Source organism: Phacochoerus africanus, chromosome 1 (genome assembly GCF_016906955.1).
Source record: "Phacochoerus africanus isolate WHEZ1 chromosome 1, ROS_Pafr_v1, whole genome shotgun sequence".
In the NCBI taxonomy this organism is placed as follows: Eukaryota; Metazoa; Chordata; class Mammalia; order Artiodactyla; family Suidae; genus Phacochoerus; species Phacochoerus africanus.
Window position 1 is genome coordinate 159,117,255 of NC_062544.1, and position 17,782 is coordinate 159,135,036.

General features: G+C 50.0%; 1 protein-coding gene across 1 annotated transcript in view; it reads right to left on the bottom strand.

Annotated features, from left to right (window-relative positions):
* Positions 1-7,284: 7,284 nt before the first annotated feature.
* DZIP1L (DAZ interacting zinc finger protein 1 like) overlaps positions 7,285-17,782 on the bottom strand; it is a 37,381-nt gene continuing 26,883 nt past the window's right edge. Inside the window, exons 10-14 of the mRNA XM_047783075.1 lie at positions 17,099-17,197; positions 12,885-13,018; positions 11,191-11,383; positions 7,729-7,927; positions 7,285-7,424 (exon numbers count right to left, since the gene is read on the bottom strand). Of these exons, the coding sequence (XP_047639031.1) occupies positions 7,421-7,424; positions 7,729-7,927; positions 11,191-11,383; positions 12,885-13,018; positions 17,099-17,197 (629 nt within the window). The 3' untranslated portion in view covers positions 7,285-7,420. The remainder of the gene's footprint in view (positions 7,425-7,728; positions 7,928-11,190; positions 11,384-12,884; positions 13,019-17,098; positions 17,198-17,782) is intronic.

Genomic DNA, 17,782 nt, shown 5'->3' on the forward strand with positions numbered 1-17,782 from the left:
GTCGCTTATACGTGGAATTTTAAGAAAGGATGCAAAAGAACTTATTCGCAGAACAGAAGACTCATAGATGTTGAAAATCGTATGGTTACCAAAGGGGACAGTTGTGGGAGAGGGAGGGGTGGGCTAGGGTTTTGGGGTACAATGTTCTAAAATTCGGTTGTGGAGTTCCTGGTGTGACTCAGTGGGTTAAGAACCCAACTAGTATCCATTAGGATACAGGTTCAATCCCTGGCCTCACTCAGCTCAAGAGCAAGGTGCATTAATAAGCTGTAACTGCTGGGTTAAGGATCTGGCATTGCTGTGAGTTGCAGCATAGGACACATATGCAGGCTAGGATTTGGTGTTGCTGTGGCTGTGGTGTAGGCCAGCAGCTGCAGCTCTGAATCAGCCCCTAGCCTGCGAACTTCCATATGCCACAGGTACAGCCGTAAAAAAAGACCAAAAAATTAATAAAACTTGGTTGTGATGATGGTTGTACAATTATAATAAAATTTATTAATTTTTTTTGAAAAAGAACACAGAGGAAGGAGGAAGGATGATTTAACTCTCTCTTCTTGAGCTGGGATGTCCATCTTCACCTGCCCTTGGACATGAGAGCTCCCAGGTCCTGGGCCTTGAATCTCCAAGGCTGACACTACTGGCTTTCCTTGTGCTCCAGCCTGAGGACAGCAGATCATGAGACTTCTCAGTCTTCTTAACCGCATGAGCCTATCCCTCTAATAAGTTTCCTCTTCTTTGTATCTATATCTACATCTGTATCTATAGCTATATCCCGTTGCTTCTGTTTCTCTGGAAAACCCTAATACACCTGTGTTCAAAGTTCTGCTAAGTCTTGCCTCCCACCCAAATTTAATGTATTTGAACGTGGGGAGGGGTAAACAGCATAGAAATTCAAAACTAATACGTTAGTCTCCAGAGTAAATAGAAAAACTCATTTGAAAACGTAGAATTTCATAAGGACATCCAGGAAGAGAGTCATTCTTCACAGGTGATCATCACCAGCATGTGTGACCACAGGCAAAATACACGGGGGCTCACATCAATTCATTTGAGTCCCCTGAAAGCAGAGCCCGAGGCAAGGACTCGGGTACAGGTTCATTTATTTCAGAGATGCCCCCAGGAAGAAGTGAGAGAGTGGGAAAAATAAAATTGGAGGGAGAAAGGCCAATGAAGGGTGACATTGGTAAGGCATAATTGCTGAAGGCGACTGGGATCCACTCCCATTGGGGACTTTGAGAAGCTGAGGAATAAACCTCTCAATGGTCCCACCAAAGTACCGGGAATCCTGGAGCAATTACTCACCAACTCCCACACCACCCCAGGTGCAGGCTGCCCTGGTAAAGTCTCCAACATGTCCAGGTTGTACCTGCAAGTAGCCTGGGCAGCCTCTCACATCAGAGACAACCCAGAGGCCAAAAAGCAGAGATCCTAGCATGCATGGTGTTGTCGGGGCTGGCCTCAGTGGTACCCTCAGAGCTACGGGACACCAGGATGTGCAGGGAGAAAAGAGCATGCGGCAAGAGACCCCATGAGCATCTTTTTATACCTCCCTTGCCCAAAGCCTGTGAGGAGGACAGCATGACTTTGTTGGCAGAATCCTGAGAGAGGAACGAACCCCCACCACCACTCCTCTTCCCTGCCTCACACCACCACGCTGGCATACACATTCTCAGCTGTTCCAAGGTGTGAGATCCACAAAGAGAACTGAGCTCCCGCCCAGCCTCCATGAGGACCTTCATAAGCTGTTCTCCGGCTCCCTGAACAGCCTGGTATCATGATAGCCCCAAGCCGCCTCCGGGCCCAGATCCCCCCTGCCCTCCGCAATGCCTTTCCTCCTCTCTTCCTCTCATTCCTCCTGCTAGAACTTCAGGGCTTAGCCCAAGTATTAGAGCCACCCAAAGGTCAAAAGAAGCCTGGAGGGAGACCTGGGGAGGGGAAGAGACCTGAGGTCGTGGGGAGAGATAGATGAAGCAAGACAAGCCATGAGTGGAGTTGAGGATGGTTAGAGCTGGGTGTTGGGGATGTGGGCTCATCACACTCTTCCCTCTGCATGTGAGGCCCAGAAGTGCATGGTTGCATTTCCCTTTAGGGAAGAAAATGGCTGTTCAACCAGGTCTCACTCTCCTGGGCCACCCCAGCCAATGGCCGAGCAGGGTGGGGGCAGGAGGTCCTGACCACTCCTGCTGCAGGGCAGGCCGATTAAAAACTTAAGCTGTAGTCCTTTGGGGCTTTGAGGCCCCAGCCAAGTGGCCACCCCTCCCCTCCCACCCAGGAGCAGGTTCTGCTAGACCTCAGTTCTGGGAAGCCCTCCAGGGTCACCCCAGGCTGCACTGGGAGGCTCCATCTGTGTTCCCATAATTTCCTAATCTCTGTCACTAGACTATGATTACTTTCTGTGCCACCCCCCCCCACCGCCGCTGCCTGCACCCCATCTCAGCAGTGAGAAGCCAGAGGACCTCAGCCAATGGCTTTGGATCAATCACTGACTCAGGCTATGTCCCTAAAAGAACCCCATAAAAGACCCATCTCTACAGTGCTTCTGCATTTACAAAACACTCCAGAGTAGAGATGGCGTATCTCCTTCGGGTCTGGAGTGAACTTGCAGGTGGAGGAAGGATGCTGCTCCAAGGTCCTGTTACAACCCATTCTCAGCCCTGGATCTGGGGGCACTGCCCGGCACCCCTGGCACTCGGGCAGGGCCCCTCACAGAGGGGCATGAAAAATCATATCTGTCTTTTGCCCTGCTTCTCTCCTGGGAAGGAGACCTCTTGGTCACCTGTGAAGACAAGAAGTCCAGCAGCCCCATCTGTTGGGGCCAGAGCTCACCCCACCAGGCTGGGCAACAAGGCTGGTCCTCTGGCTCCCAGGCTCAGAGATTTGATCACCAGGCAGACACCCTGGGTTGACTGGGGGTCCAAGAGCTGGCGCCAAACTTCTCTGGGAGCTTCGGGCGGGACAAGTGCTTGGGTCTGTCTTTCGGACTCAGGTCCTGGAGGAGATCGTCCAAGGATGAGATTTCCAAGTCACTCTCATCTTCAGAAAGCTGCAGGGAGGTAAGGGGGAGAAGAAAATGCATCTGACAAGGGAGGAGGACATGCAGGATGGACATGGGGACAAAATGCTGACTGGAAAGAAGGCAGGAGGGGGACATTACCCTCCTGCCTTCTCGTTTCCCTGTCTTTGAGAATCTGCCTCAGAGACTTGGAGTCAGAGCAATTTCAAACACCCCTGAAATTCCACTGGCCACACCAAGGCAAACTCCTTGGAAAGATCTAGAACAGATCAGGTTATTCCTGTTGTAATGTAAACTCTGTCTTCCTCCAGTGATGGATCTGGATGCCCAGAGCTGAGCGCACCAGGAGCTAAAGCACCCACCCCACCTGCCACGGACTGCCTGTCTAGGGCCTGGGAAGCACTCTGACGATGGCAGTGTGAGGGGAACTCCAAGTACCAGGAATCCTGCACCCCAGAAAGGGTCTGGAATGGAGCTGCCCCCAAACCACGGTCACCCCTGCAGAGCTCTCCGTGCCTGGACCATCCTCCTGGAATGTGAGGCCAACCAACCAGAAACCACCAGGGCCTGGGGTGACGAGCAATGCCTCAACCTGCTTAGGGCTGTCGTCACTTCACAATATAGGAAAAGGGGTGAATACTTCTAAAAAAAAAGTATTTGGACCCATTACTTACAAACACACATGAAAGACCTAATAAACCAAACACAGAACGGACTAAAAGGTGTGCCTTTGGGGGGGGGTGGGGGTATGTAGGGAGAATCAAAAAGTGACTGCCCACTATTTCTGAATTTTAGGGCAGGCAACAGCATAGGTCATATCAGGATGCACCTTTTTGTTCGAGAAAGGAGTGTAAAGTAACAAGAGCTTGAAATGTTTCTGCCTAAGAAAGTAACAGGAGGGAGTTCCCCGTTGTGGCTCAGGCGAAAAGAATCCAATTAGTATCCATGAAAACGCAGGTTCAATCCCTGGCCTTGCTCAGTGGGTTAAGGATCTGGTGTTGCCACGAGCTGTGGTGTAGGTTGGACTCCTAGCCTGGGAGCTTCCATATGCTGAGGGTGCAGCCCTAAAAAGCAAAAAAAAAAAAAAAAAAAAAAAGGAAAAAGGAAGTTGGAGTTCCCGTCGTGGCGCAGTGGTTAACGAATCCGACTAGGAACCATGAGGTTTCAGGTTCGATCCCTGACCTTGCTCAGTGGGTTAGGGATCTGGCGTTGCCGTGAGCTGTGGTGTAGGTGGCAGATGCAGCTTGGATCCCGTGTTGCTGTGGCTCTGGTGTAGGCCGGTGGCTACAGTTCCTATTAGACCCCTAGCCTGGGAACCTCCATATGCCACGGGAGTGGCCCTAGAAAAGGCAAAGACAAAGAAGAAGAGAGAGAGAAGAGAAAAGAGAAGAGAAGAGAGAGAGAGAGAGAGAAAAGAAGAAAAAATAAAGAAAGAAGACGAAAGAATAAAGAAAGAAAGAAGAAAGAAAGAATATCGCGATTAGTGTGACTCCTAACTAAGGAGTGAATTATTGAAGTTGTTCCCTGACTTGGAGTAGGGGGCACAGCAGTGAGGAGGGCAACCTAATGGTTCAGGGTCTTCAAGGTGAGCTCTAAATCTGATGGCAGCTGGAGCCTAAGAGAGGCAAGGCCATCAAGACATTCTCAATGATGAGGAATGACCTTGAATATTTTGTCTAATTAACCGCATTGTGTGTTGTGGCCTACTCTGATGTGCCGTGGGGTGCCACTCCAACACCCCACCCTTGGGGCAGTCTGCTCTGCACACATCCTAGTGCTGGGCTCCTCGGGAGTGAAGGAAGGGGGAGGGGTCCACTGTGGGCTGATCTGGAACCGGAAAAGAGTAGCTACTGCAAGAAGCCAGACAGACTGGGTCCGGGTTCCATCAGAGGCAGGAAGGAGCAGCTTGCATGGCCAGGAGAAACAACCCACTGAGCAGTTGTTCCTCTAATGAAGCACCAGGCTTCTAAATGTTAACAAGGACACAAAAACAAGCACTGGAAAGTGTCCATCCCTCTACCCGTGCAGGGGTAGAGGAGAAACATCGAGGTCACCTGCAATGTAACAATAGGCCCCAGGCTGACACTGGCTAGACCATCTCTCAGTCCCCTGCCCCCTCCACCCAGGTCTTCCCCCAACCCAAGCTGGCCCTCTAGGGAATTGCAGGGTGGGCTCCAAGGTCCTCCACCCTACCTGAGGCTTCCTTCCTGACACAGCAGTCTGCTGTGGCCCGGCCTTGGGCGTTAAGAACAGGCTGACCCCTCCAGCGGGCTTCTTGGCCGGAGCCTCCAGCTGCTTCTCAAGGTTTTTGACTATTGACTGCACCAGTGTTCCTGGAAGGCAATCAGAGGGAAAAGCCCAGAATATAAAGGCATCATCCTCACCAGTCACATCTAAGCTCCAAGGTGGATACAGGGAGTGTGGAGAAGCATCAGGAGGAAGAAGGAGGGGCAACCACAAAAAAAGAAGGGCAGGGAAAGAGAAGGCCCAGGCTAATGTATGCCAGGACTAGAGGCTTTGAACATCCTGGAAGTGTGCTGTGCACCTGAGGACATGGCTGCAAACAGAGGCTTAGGAAGCTGCCTTGCCCTCTCAACACAAGGCTGGGGAGAAACCCCTGCTTATTTGGTACATGAACTGCAAGACTGATGTGTAGCTCAGCAGGTTAAGAACTCAACACAGTGTCCTTGAGGATGTGGGTTCAATCCCTGACCTTGCTCAGTGGGGTAAGGATCTGGCATTGTCACAAGCTGCAGCAGGGTCACAGATGCAGCTCAGATCTGGCGCTGCAATGGCTGTGGTGTAGGCCGGCAGCTGCTGCTCTGATTTGATCCCTAGTCTGGGAACTTCCATATGCCACAGATGCAACCCTCAAAAAAAAATTAATTAATTAATTAATTAATAAGCACAGGAGGGCTGCAGGCCAGACGTGCTTTCTGTGAACTCTGCGCTGGAAGGGGCCTGAGAGGTGACCACATTATCAGTGGAATACAGTGACCTGGTAAACCAAGGTGGATGTCCAGGCCTCAGGACTGGCCAGGGAGAGGCAGGGAGCTAGCCACGGCCTTCCAGGCTTCAGAGATCTGAGGGCCTAAAGCAGAGGTCCAGAGCCACAACAGCCCTTGACTCCTGCATTCACATTTGCTAAGGGCCTACTATGCTAAGGCACTAAGTTCCTCCCCCTCATCAGTCATCTTGTCCAGATACTCCAGACACCTCATTTTACAACAAAGGGAAGAAAACCCCTCCCCCAACCACATGCTGAGAGCAAGCGACAGAGCCTGAAGGGTGTCCGCAGACTCCTGATCCCGGTTCCTAGATGCACCCTATCATCCCACCTGGCAGGTCGTCAGTACGTCTCTGGAGATCTGGTTCTGGTGGATTGGATGGACAAGCAGGCTCAGAACAAGATGAAGTACTGCAACATCCATGGACACCCTGGACTTGGCAGATGGCACAGACCTGGGCTTGCAGCCCAGAGCTTCCACTTAGTGATTGGGGAAAGACAAAGTCCCACATTCCTTAACCTCTGCCTAGAAATGTGACTGAAGCCAGAAGCTATGAGTTGCATTTCTAGCCAGAGAAAACTCTCGTTTAAGAGTTTTATAAGGAGTTCCCACTGTGGCTCACAGGGTTAAGGAACCAACTGCAGCAGCTCAGGTCACTACAGAGGCACGGGTCCAATCCCTGGCCAGGTGCAGTTGGTTAAAAGATTCGGCATGGCTGCAGTTGTGGTGTAGGTCACAGCTATGGCTCACATTCAATCCTTGACCCAGAAGCTTTCATATGCCAGAGGTGCAGGCATAAAAATGAAAGAGAGAAAAAGAAAGAGAGAAAAAAAGCAAAAGAAAGAAGAAGAAATAAAGAATAAACGGAAGGAAGAGGAAGAAGGAAGGCAGTGTAAGTACGGTTCCCCTTACTGAAGCCAGCAAATAAACAAAAGAAAGAACGAAAGAAAAGAAAAAGAAGAAAGAAAGAAAGAAAAAAGAAATGAAAAAAAAGAAAGATAAAAGAAACACAAAAAGAGATGTTTGCTATAAGGAAGAGAGAAAGAAGATCAACACCCTCCTCCCCCTTTTCGGAAGACGACACCTGAGCCCTTGCCAGAGAGCTGGGCGCTGCCCTTGGAGGTCTCAGTGTCACACCAGTCCCAGTCATCCTCCAGCCAGGCCCCTGTCCTCAAAGGAGCTTGTGTGGGCTGGAGAGATGCATGAGACACGGCATCCTTCTCCAGGTCCTCTTCAGAACTGAATGGGGGCGTGCTGCTGAAGAGCAGAAGATGTGAGGGGTGCGCGGGCCAGGAAACGGTAAAAGCCACATGCTCCACCACTTGCAATCTTGTTTGGTTTGCCCAGAGCCAGCCCTGCTCCTAGCCGGTAGTCATCAGCCCCGAATGCCAGCCAGGAGTCATCTGGAGAGCAGCAGCCACACCAGCCCATCATTGGAAGATGAAGACCCAGTCCCTCCAGCCTGGTGACAGGGGCTTGGGGACGAGTGAGAAAGGGGAGGGCAGGTTTGTCCTGACTGGGAGCAAAGGACCTCAGTCTCTTCTTGGGAGCCTGGGCTGGACACCAATTGAGGCCCCCTCTGTTCACATCTGTCTCTGCACCTCATCTGTCTGATGAAGCCTGCTGAGGGGGTGGCAGGTGGGACAGGGCTGCCTGAGGGGGGGCCCACACCACAGACCCCATTAGAGAGCAAAGCCCAAGGCTCACCTCAGCCCAGGCCCTGGGCAAGCAGGTGTGCCCGAGGGTCTGGGGGCTCTGGAGCGTGGAGCAGGGGTGGGCCTTGGGTTACCACCTCTCTGAAGAGTTGTCACTGGGGGTTCTGCTGGCTTGGATGGCAATGCCACATGCTGGGTCCTGGCCTTTGGGTGGGCCTCTTTGATGACCAGAGGGTTCCGTGGATTTTTGACTAGAAACACAGAAAGAATAAGTTTCAGAGCACAACCATCTGGGCCCTCAAGCTCAGAAAGAGGCTCCAACATGCTGGAAATTGACACGTCATTCTGTGCTGGACCATAATAACCACATCAGGTTTAATAACTTCCCTCACCCCAGGTATCCTGCTGCAGGTCAGACCCTAGGTTTCATCAAAGACCAGAAGAACAGCTAGTGTTCCAGGATCATGCCATCATTCCAGGAGACCCACAGGAAGCAGCTGGTCTGAACAGGGGCACAGCATGTCTGCAGCTCACCCCTGACCCAGTCCTAGAAGGTGACCTAGCTAAGGACCCCCCCACACACACATCTACCCCACCCACTCCGATGCTGCGGGATTACAGGCAGCCTTGCAGGAAGGCCCTGCTGCCACCAGAGGTCGCTGCAGGACAACCTAGGCCATCAAGTTCCAGAGCCCCTTCTCCAGGATCTTGGCCAAGGCTGGAGTGCTTCAGGCGGGCAGTTAGACACAGCCCCTCCCTCTTCCCAATCATAGCAGAGGGAGAGGGGTGATGAAGGATTGGCAATCTTTTTATGGAAAGAGAAGAGAGGAAAAAGTGTATCACAGGGAGTAAGAACTGTTTCATGAAACTCTTACACATGTGGAGTGAGTTACAATGTAAAATCCATCTCTTCCTGTAATTCAAAGTCAAAAACACGTTGAAATGCACTGCTCTCAGAGACTGCATTTACACAGAAGTGGGCCTTCTAGGAAAGAGTAAACTGTAGGGCGGGTGAACTTGCTGAGGGAAACATAACAATAGGAGCAGTTGCTGTGCACAGACCCAGCTAAGCACTTTACAAAGGACATCCATTTAGCCCTGGAGATTCAGACACTGGCTCAAGACCCACAGTTCCAAGGGAAGATGCAACCCAGGTGATCAATGAGCCCAAATTTAGGGCTCTTGCCACTGCCTTTCCCACAGCTTTGCCCCCAAACAAAAGAGGCACAGTGTGAGCAGAGATGGCAGGTAAGCATTCATACAGCACTCACGGGGCCTAGAGAGCTTGTGCGTGCAGAGCTGGAGAGAGACCCAACAAATGCTGAGAGAATAACGCTCATCTCTCAGGTCAGTGACAGGCCCTGGAGAAGGCAGAACCCAAGGCCAGGGAAGGGGAGATAGATGGTGAGGGACCATCTGTCTTCTCTGGGAAACCAGGACTCAGAGGGGGCTTCCATGCACCTTCCCTTGGGTGGGGAGGAGGGCGTCCCCTCTCCTCTCCTCTGAGCTCCCCCAACCTCTGCTGGGCCCTGTCACATCACCTAGTCCTGGCTGGTTTCCAGCTGAGGGTGCAGACCCCGACACAGATCGACCTCAGTCAACACTGTACCGAATTAAATGGATAAAGAATGAACGATGGAGTTCCCGTCGTGGCGCAGTGGTTAATGAATCCGACTAGGAACCATGAGGTTGCGGGTTCGATCCCTGGCCTTGCTCAGTGGGTTAACGATCCGGCGTTGCCATGAGCTGTGGTGTGAGTCGCAGACGCGGCTCGGATCCCACGTTGCTGTGGCTCTGGCGTAGGCTGGCAGCTCAGCTCCGATTCGACCCCTAGCCTGGGAACCTCCATATGCCACAGGAGTGGCCCAAGAAATGGCAAAAAGACCAAAAAAAAAAAAAAAAAGAATGAACGAGCATGTGAGGCAGGGAGCTGCATGAAAGGCAGGGTGGCAACCAGGACAAGTGCCTTTTTTGTCTGAGATTTCTGTACAAGACTAAAAACTATCCATTCCTTAGAGGTGTTTAAGGCCAGAAGTTTAAGCCAAATACAACAGTTACCCAGATCATTGACATAATCTATACCATGGTCTCATACCAACTGGCCTGCTCTCTACTTAACATTTGTATATAAAATGACATCACTGTTAAATACTTTACCCACTTTATACTTATCCCAGTAACAATTTCCATGAAATCTCAGGATTGCTATGTTAGTAATATTTTGCCAATATACATGAAGAAAAATAAAGATTTAATCTTAAAATTATATGATTCATGTACCAATTAAAATCATCCTTCATACCCCCAGAGAAGTGAGGCCCACACTTGGAAAATTTCCCATGTATAAAATGCTCAGGTTGGGTCTGCTGAACATGACAAGATAACAGAAGAGACTTCCCTTTGGCCACATACATCCATGACGAAAAAGAGCTGAGGCATCACCCTGCACAAGGATCTAGGAATACTCTAGGGTTGGGGGGGCTCCTTAGCCTCCAAGCACAATTCCCTTGGCTCCCTTGGAAGGTCCTCCATATATATTTTTTTTCCATATATATTTTAATCCTATACAAGAACCACAGGGCAGAGTTTCCTGGTGGCTCAGTGGGTTAATGATCCAGTGTTGTCAGTGCAGCGGCTCAGGTCTGCTGTGGCATGGTCTCGATCCCTGGCCTGCGAACTTCTTTCTGCATGCTGAGGGTGTAGCCAAAAAAAAAAAAAGGAGTTCCCATTGTGGCTCAGTGGTAATGAACCCGACTAGCATCCATGAGGACGCTGGTTTGACCCCTGGCCTCATTGAGTGGGTTAAGGATCCAGCGTTGCCATGAGCTGTGGTGTAGGTTGCAGATGCAGCTCAGCTCAGATCTGGCATTGCTGTGGCTGTGGTATAGGCTGGCAAGTACAGCTCTAACTCGACACCTTACCTAGGAATTTCCACATGTCTCAGCTGCAGCCCTAAAAAAAAAGACCACAGAGCCTTTCTTTGTCACAATCCCTTGGGACAAAGCAGCTGCTGGACCTGGCCCAGGGAACAAGTCTGACCTCTGAGGACTTGTCCACCAGCAGAACTGACCCAGCCTCTTGCCCTCCCACTGCTCCAGAGCAAAATGTTCATTTGACTGATCCTTGCCTCAGCCTGCAGCCGGCGCACTGCTCTATGTCTCATTCGTAGAGCCAGAAACAGGATGGGCTGCTCTCTATTGGAGCAAAGTTTAAGTTGTGGTCCAAGCAAGAAAAGCAGTGCAGAACTAAGCTGCTGAGGGAAGCAGTGTATCTGGGCAGGGACAGTTTGGGGATGAGCACAACTCTGGTTCTCCTCCCCTTCCCCGAGGAGGAATACTCTAGGGTTGGGAGGCCCTGGACTGTTTCCCCAGCAGAGGACTTTTGGACTCAGCCACCTGTGAGGACCCTATCATCCTACTCTTTTAAGCACTGCCCCAGTGAGGGCAGGGATTATGCCCTTCTAGTGTGGAAATGAGCCTGTCCCACCTGGGTCACAGCCCTCTCATCAGCTCACCTGGAGCTTTGCCATCTGGCTGGGACACTGCGGACCCACTCCTCTGTCTCTCCTTCACTTTCCTGGTGACTACCTTGATGAACTTCTTCCTTAGACTCAGAAATTCAGGAAACTTCCGTGCCTTCTGCTCTCGCCCGGCTCGTACCAGAGGCTCCAGGTGTCCGAAGGTCTGAGCAGAGATTCCTTTTGCATCCTGGAAAACACAGATGTTCCCTCTGGAGACAGGCTCCCTCTCTCCCTCCCTAAGCCTCTCAAACCTGCCACTGGCCTGGGAGTCACTGTGATCAGCACAGGTGCTCCTGTGACACAGGATGAGCTGAGCATCAGAGCAAGGCGAGCAGGTTGCTGAAAGTGTGGTGGTCTAGGGCTTAGGAGCCCTAGCAAAGCACCCACAGCAGGATGGTGCAAAGGGGCAATCTACAATTCCATCGACATCACATGCACAGGCTTAGAAATGACGTGACTTCCCACCACCCAACTGAATCCTGCGGTGGGAGACCACAGCTTACTTCTTTTTGTACCCCAGGCACTGGCTAAGGATGTTTGAAAACACCAGAGGCCAAAAAAAAAAAAAAAAAAAGACAGGCACCTTTCTAAGACCCATTGGAAGTTGCCTGGGCCTTTGATATCCACTCAGAGCCCATGAGGAATCATTCTAGATTAGACAGCAACTTTTGGAGTTCCCGTCATGGCTCAGCAGTTAAAGAATCTGACTAGCATCCATGAGGATGCAAGGCAGGTTTGTTCTCTGGCCTCACTCAGTGAGTTAAGGATCCTGCATTGCTGTGGCTGTGGCAAAGGCCAGCAGGTATAGTTCTAATTTAACCCCTAGCCTGGGAACCTCCACATGCCGAGGGTGTGGCCCTAAAAAGCCAAAAAAAAGAAAGAAAGAATTTTTTTTTTGGCCACACCCATGGTATATGGAAGTTCCCAGGCCAGGATAGACTCCTAGCAAGAGCTGTGACCTATGCCACAGCTGCAGCAATGCCAGATCCTTAAACCGATGCACCACAGTGGGAACTCCTAGAAAGTAATTTTTTTAGTCAAGTTTGAACATAGGACAAAAGTTAGATTGTGCAATAGTTGAAAATAATCAACGATTAGTGAGCCTCCTTGTTAAATTAAACCTAGGTGTCTGCTTTTTATTTTATTCTACACACATAGTATTCTCAATGATGTGATGCTTGGCTACTTTGATAACCAGATGTGTTTTTTTAATAATAGATTTAATTGATGCTTTTAATGATAATACATATATTCTGGTGGAACATGAGCAGGAGGGAACAGTGGTGTTTAAATACTAATTTGTACCAGAGCTTACAGAACGCACTCTACCCACAGCCACCTGCTAAGGGGGCATGGCCAGTGGTGCCACCGATGATGAACATTTCACCCAAGAGATCTCCCAAAAGCCAGATTGAGCCAATTAAACTCCCACTGTCAGAAATGGAGACACAAAAGAAAGTAACCAATGAGTGGAGAGCATGGAGCGGTGAGGACAGGGTGACACATCAGGAAGCCATTGGAGGAACCAGAGAAGAGACCACACTGCCAGCAGTGTGGGTTTATTTGCTCCGGAACAAATAAGATGAATAAGCTTACAATGTAAAGCACAATCGGCCCTTTGTTAGTTTAAGAATGCCCTGTGTCTAAACAGTGAGAAACAGCCCTGCCACAGAGGCCCTGGAACTCACTCTCTTTATCCCCATGCTCTGTAGCCTCTCTTCCAGGACTTCCTCCAAGACTGACCGGAACTGGTTCAGCAAGACGCGGTTGTGCTTTAGAACTGCCAGCATCTGCCGCTGTGCCCTGAGGTGGTCTTCCAGCTCTGCAGCACAAGACAACCACCAAAGTCAGCCTGGGTGCCCCAAACCTCCACTCCCAAAGCTCCACCATATCTGTCTGGCCCTCCCTCAGCCAGGGATCCTGGTCTCCGGCCTATGTGCCCACTGACCCCACCTGAGTGTCCATCCCTGGGTCGCTCTCCTCCTAGGAACAACTGGAGCAGACCCTCCACTTACCTTCAGGGTTCCTGGCCCCTGCTGGTCTTTACCTCCATGATCTGGCTCAGTCCTGTCCCAAGTTAACTCAGAGCTTTCTGGCTCTAGACTCAAACTTGAGTCCTGACAGCAGCTTGTTCCCTGGGTTCCATTAGCCACTCCCACCCCCACCTCCCAGTTTTATCGAGATATAATTGACATACAGCACTGTAGAAGTTCAAGGTTTACAGCATAATGTGGCTCACACACATGCTATACGTATACACATATACACGGCAGACAGAGAGCTTCCAACCTGCTTCGAGTTTACTGTCTAAATTAGGGGTTCTCCCTCCAGTTGTATTCAGCAGAATTGCCTAGGTTTAAAGTGCACATTCCCTGACCCTACCCTCCAGAGAGTCCAATTCCATAGGTCTGGGTAAGGGTCCTGAAATCTGCATTTTAATTTGCCCAGATGATTATGATGGAGGTGAGCCATAGACCACACTGTAAGAAATGTAACCCAGAGGGTAACAAAATAAGCAATTACAATAAAACATGATGACTGCTACAAAGGGGCTGTCCAGGATGAGTCAGGGAAGGCCTCCTGGAAGTACTCTTCAGGTCCAATGCTAGGGGCCACTGTGGTAACAGATGGACCAGCCTTTTGAGTCTTTTTTTCTTCTTTTCTCTTTTTTTTTTTTTTTTTTTTTTTTTGTCTTTTTAGGGCTGCACTAGTGGCATATAGAAATTCCCAGGCTAGGGGTCAAATTGGAGCCATTGTAAGCCACAGCCATAGCCACAGCAACACAGGATCCAAGCCTCGTGTGTGACCTACACCACAGCTCCTGACAACATCAGATCCTTAACCTACTGAATGAGGCTAGGGATTGGAACCAGCCTTTTTTTTTTTTTTTTTTGTCTTTTTAGGCCCACATCCATGGCATATGGAGGTTCCCAGGCTAGGGGTTGAATTGGAGCTGTAGCCGCCAGCCACAGCCACAGCAATGCAGGATCCAAGCCGTGTCTGCAACCTACACCACAGCTCACAGCAACGCCTGATCCTTAACCCACTGAGCAAGGCCAGGGATCAAACCCACATCCTCATGGGTTTGATGGGTTCATTAACCGCTGAGCTATAACGGGAACTCTGGGACCAGCCTTTTGATTCACTCAATGAATATTTACTGAAAAGTAATATGAGTATCAACAGCCCAGCAGTGAGGACACAAAAGAAAATCCTCAAGGAGCTCACAGTCAAGTAGTAATCTCAACCCTGGCTGCATATTTGAATCACCTGGGCCCCAGCCCAAGCCAAGCACATCAGCATCTCCGAGGGTGGGCCTCAGCTCTTAACATCTATTTATAAAACTCTCAAACCTTCTAACAAACAGCCACGCCTGAGAACCAACTGTTCTAGAGCAGCGGTTCTCCAAGTGTGAATCACAGCATTGGCACCGCCTGTGACTTATTAGGAATGCAGATTCTCAGACCCCACACCAACCCAACTGAATCAAAAAATTCTAGCAATGGCGGAGCCTAGCAATCTGTATTCTAACAACTTCCCAGCACTGATTCTCCTCCATAAAGTTTGCACCGGGCATGAGCTCCAACTTGGCTGCACATTAAAGCCACCTATGGAGCATTAAATACCACTGATGCCTGGAACCTGTGCCCTGCATGCTGTAATTTAGAGAGTGGGGAACCAGTGTGCTCTTCCAGAGAGTTACAAGCAGCCTGGAAGACACTCAGTGTGCAACCAGTTGGAGAGAGCCACTGGACCGGCAGTGGTTCTCCAATGTGAGCAAGCATCCTCGTGCCCTAGAGGGCAGGTGCAGACATAGACGGTGGGGCCCTGTCCTGGAAGTTCTAGTTCAGTCTGTGTGCCATGGGGCAGAGAATTGGAAAATTTGCATTTCTGGAGTTCCTGCTGCGGCACAACTGGATCAGTGGCATCTTGGAAGCACTGGGACACAGGTTCTATTCCCAGCTCAGCACAGTGGGTTAAGGATCCAGTGTTGCCGAAGCTGTGGCTTAGGTTGCAACTGCGGCTTGGATCCAGACCCTGGCCCAGAAACTCCACATGCCTCGGGGTGGCCAAAAAGGAAAAAGAAAAAGGAAATTTGCATTTCTAACAAGTCCAAAGGGATGCTGCTTCTGCTTGTCTGGGACTGGAAGAGGTAGGAGAGCTTGTGAAGAGGTGCAGCACAGTCTGATGGGTGTGTGTAGGTCCTCCCTGCAAAAGGATGGGGCACCCTGGTATGGGGAGGGGGGTCTCCCTGACTCACATGTGTCAGCCCCCTTCTCGAACTCCGTGACCTGACTGGACAATCAGGCTCATCCCCACTTGAACCTTGTGTTGGTTACTCAACAGATACCTCCCCCTAAAGTTACAGAAAGTTAACGGTAACTCTCATTTTTGCTACTAGATCCCAAAGTTAAAAGCATAGGCTGGGGATGGAGATAGCAAAGGACTTGCTGGGTAAACTTTGTTTCATTCATCCAATGGAACACTTACAAAACCCTGAAAAAATACTGAAGCAGCTCTATATAAAGGGCTAGGAAATGACTTCTCAAATAAGTTAAGAAAATAAATAACCACAGAACAATACATAGAGTGTGCTCCCATTTGGCCTGTGTTTGCACCAAGTATCTCTGGAAAGATATGTGACAAACCGTTAGTAGCGGAATCTCTGGGCAGAAAGTGGATAGCCTGGCAAGAGGGAAACCTACTTCTTATGGTACATCCTTTTGCATTCTTTCTTTCCTTCTTTCTTTTTTGCTCAAAGCATAGATTACTATCTCAACGTTAAAGAAAAATATTATATTACAAAACCAAATAAAATATCCCATGTGAAGGCTTTTTTTTTTTTTTTTTTTTTTTTTGCTTTTCAGGGCTGCATTTGCAGCAGATGGAAGTTCCCAGGCTAGGGGTTGAATTGGAGCTACAGCCACTGGCCTACACCACTGCCACAGCAACGCTGGATCCTTAACCCACTGAGTGAGGCCAGGGATCAAACCTGCATCCTCATGGATACTAGTCAAGTTTGTAACCAGCTGAGCCACAATGGGAATTCCTGAATTCTTGTTTCTTTTTTTTTTCTTTTTTTTTTGGTCAAGCCATGCAGAAGTTCCCAGGCCAGGGGTCAAACCCTTGCCATAGCAGTGACAACACCAGATACTTAACCACTAGGCCATTAGGGAACTCCTCATGATGAAGTCTTTGGTGACACAAATAAAACACTTCCCTGGGTGCATCTGTCGGTTTCCTCTGGAACTGTCACATCACAGCCTGGCTGGATGGGCAGGCTGAGCGGCAGGCTAGCTGTGAGCTCTCTGACCTTTCCTGGGGGCTCCTCCTCCCTGACCCTCCCAGGAGCATCTCTTTTTTTCACTCCTCCTTTGCATCCCTGGAAACATCTGGTTGTGAACTCTGCAAATCTGAGTCAGTCACTGAATGTGGTGAATAAAAGCAGCAGGTACCCAGGACTCTTCAGAGGATACTAAGGCAGATTCCTGCACATTAGCTGGGCCCTGCATGATCTGTCTGCAGCAGGCTGGCCACACAGAATAAAATGGCAAGGGTTATTTTAAGCCAGTGTAGAAAGGCCACATCCACTGCTCTGGATAGTACCAGGGGAGAAGTAGTAAGACAGGCATGAGGGATAAGCCTTGCACCAGATGCCAAAGATGTTCCAAATCCTGACTCCACCACCTGCTGGCTCTGACTCTGGGCAAGTCACTGGCCATCTCTGAGCCTGGATTTCCCCATCGGTGAACCAGATTGCACATTTGTACCGGTGTGTAGTATGCCTGGCATGCACAAGGTGCTTAGGAAATATTTCCTTCATGTTCCAGTCAGATCCAGTTAAGCAGAGACAACTAAGTAATGAAGGAGGCAGCCCCCAGGGAAGAAAAAGGAGCCCCACCTTTCTTAGAAGAGTCCTCTTCTGTGTCCTCAGTCTTCTGATCCTTGCGGATCTCTAAGGAGTGATTAGTGGCTCCAGGGCTTTGGAACCCATCCCCAGCTTAAGAGAAAAGCACAGAATAGAATGCAAGTCAGAAGGAGCAAGCCCCCCAGGTGGTCCTCTTCCAGAGATAGTCAGGATGGAGCAGTGATCACAACCATGGACCCTCAAGGCAGAAAGCTCAGAGCCCTATTCCAGCTCACTACATGCACACCAAATGGTAAATCCTGACCCTCTCTAAGCCTCAGGCTCCTCATCTAGAAAATGAGGACAATTAACACCCGCCCAACATTCAATCTCAGGGACAACATACTGAGACCATGGGTTCAAAGTCCATGGCACACAGCTCTTCTTAACAGCACATACCCCAGCCCCAGTGCTCAGGAAATAAGAGGCCATAGGAAGAGCACATCTCTGAACTGGTTGCAAGGCTGGGAAATAAATGACTAGCCTTGAGGCAGGGGATGGAGGGAGATATGGGGGTTCATAAAAAAAAGGCAGAAGGGAAGCTATAGGCATAGGACAGGGGATGTGGCATGGAGTCAGAAGGGCCAAGTTTCCTAAGGGACTGGCAAGCTCTTCCAAGCAGACACAGTTCCCTGTACATTACTGTCACCTTTTAAAGACCAGAACCTGCACTCTGTC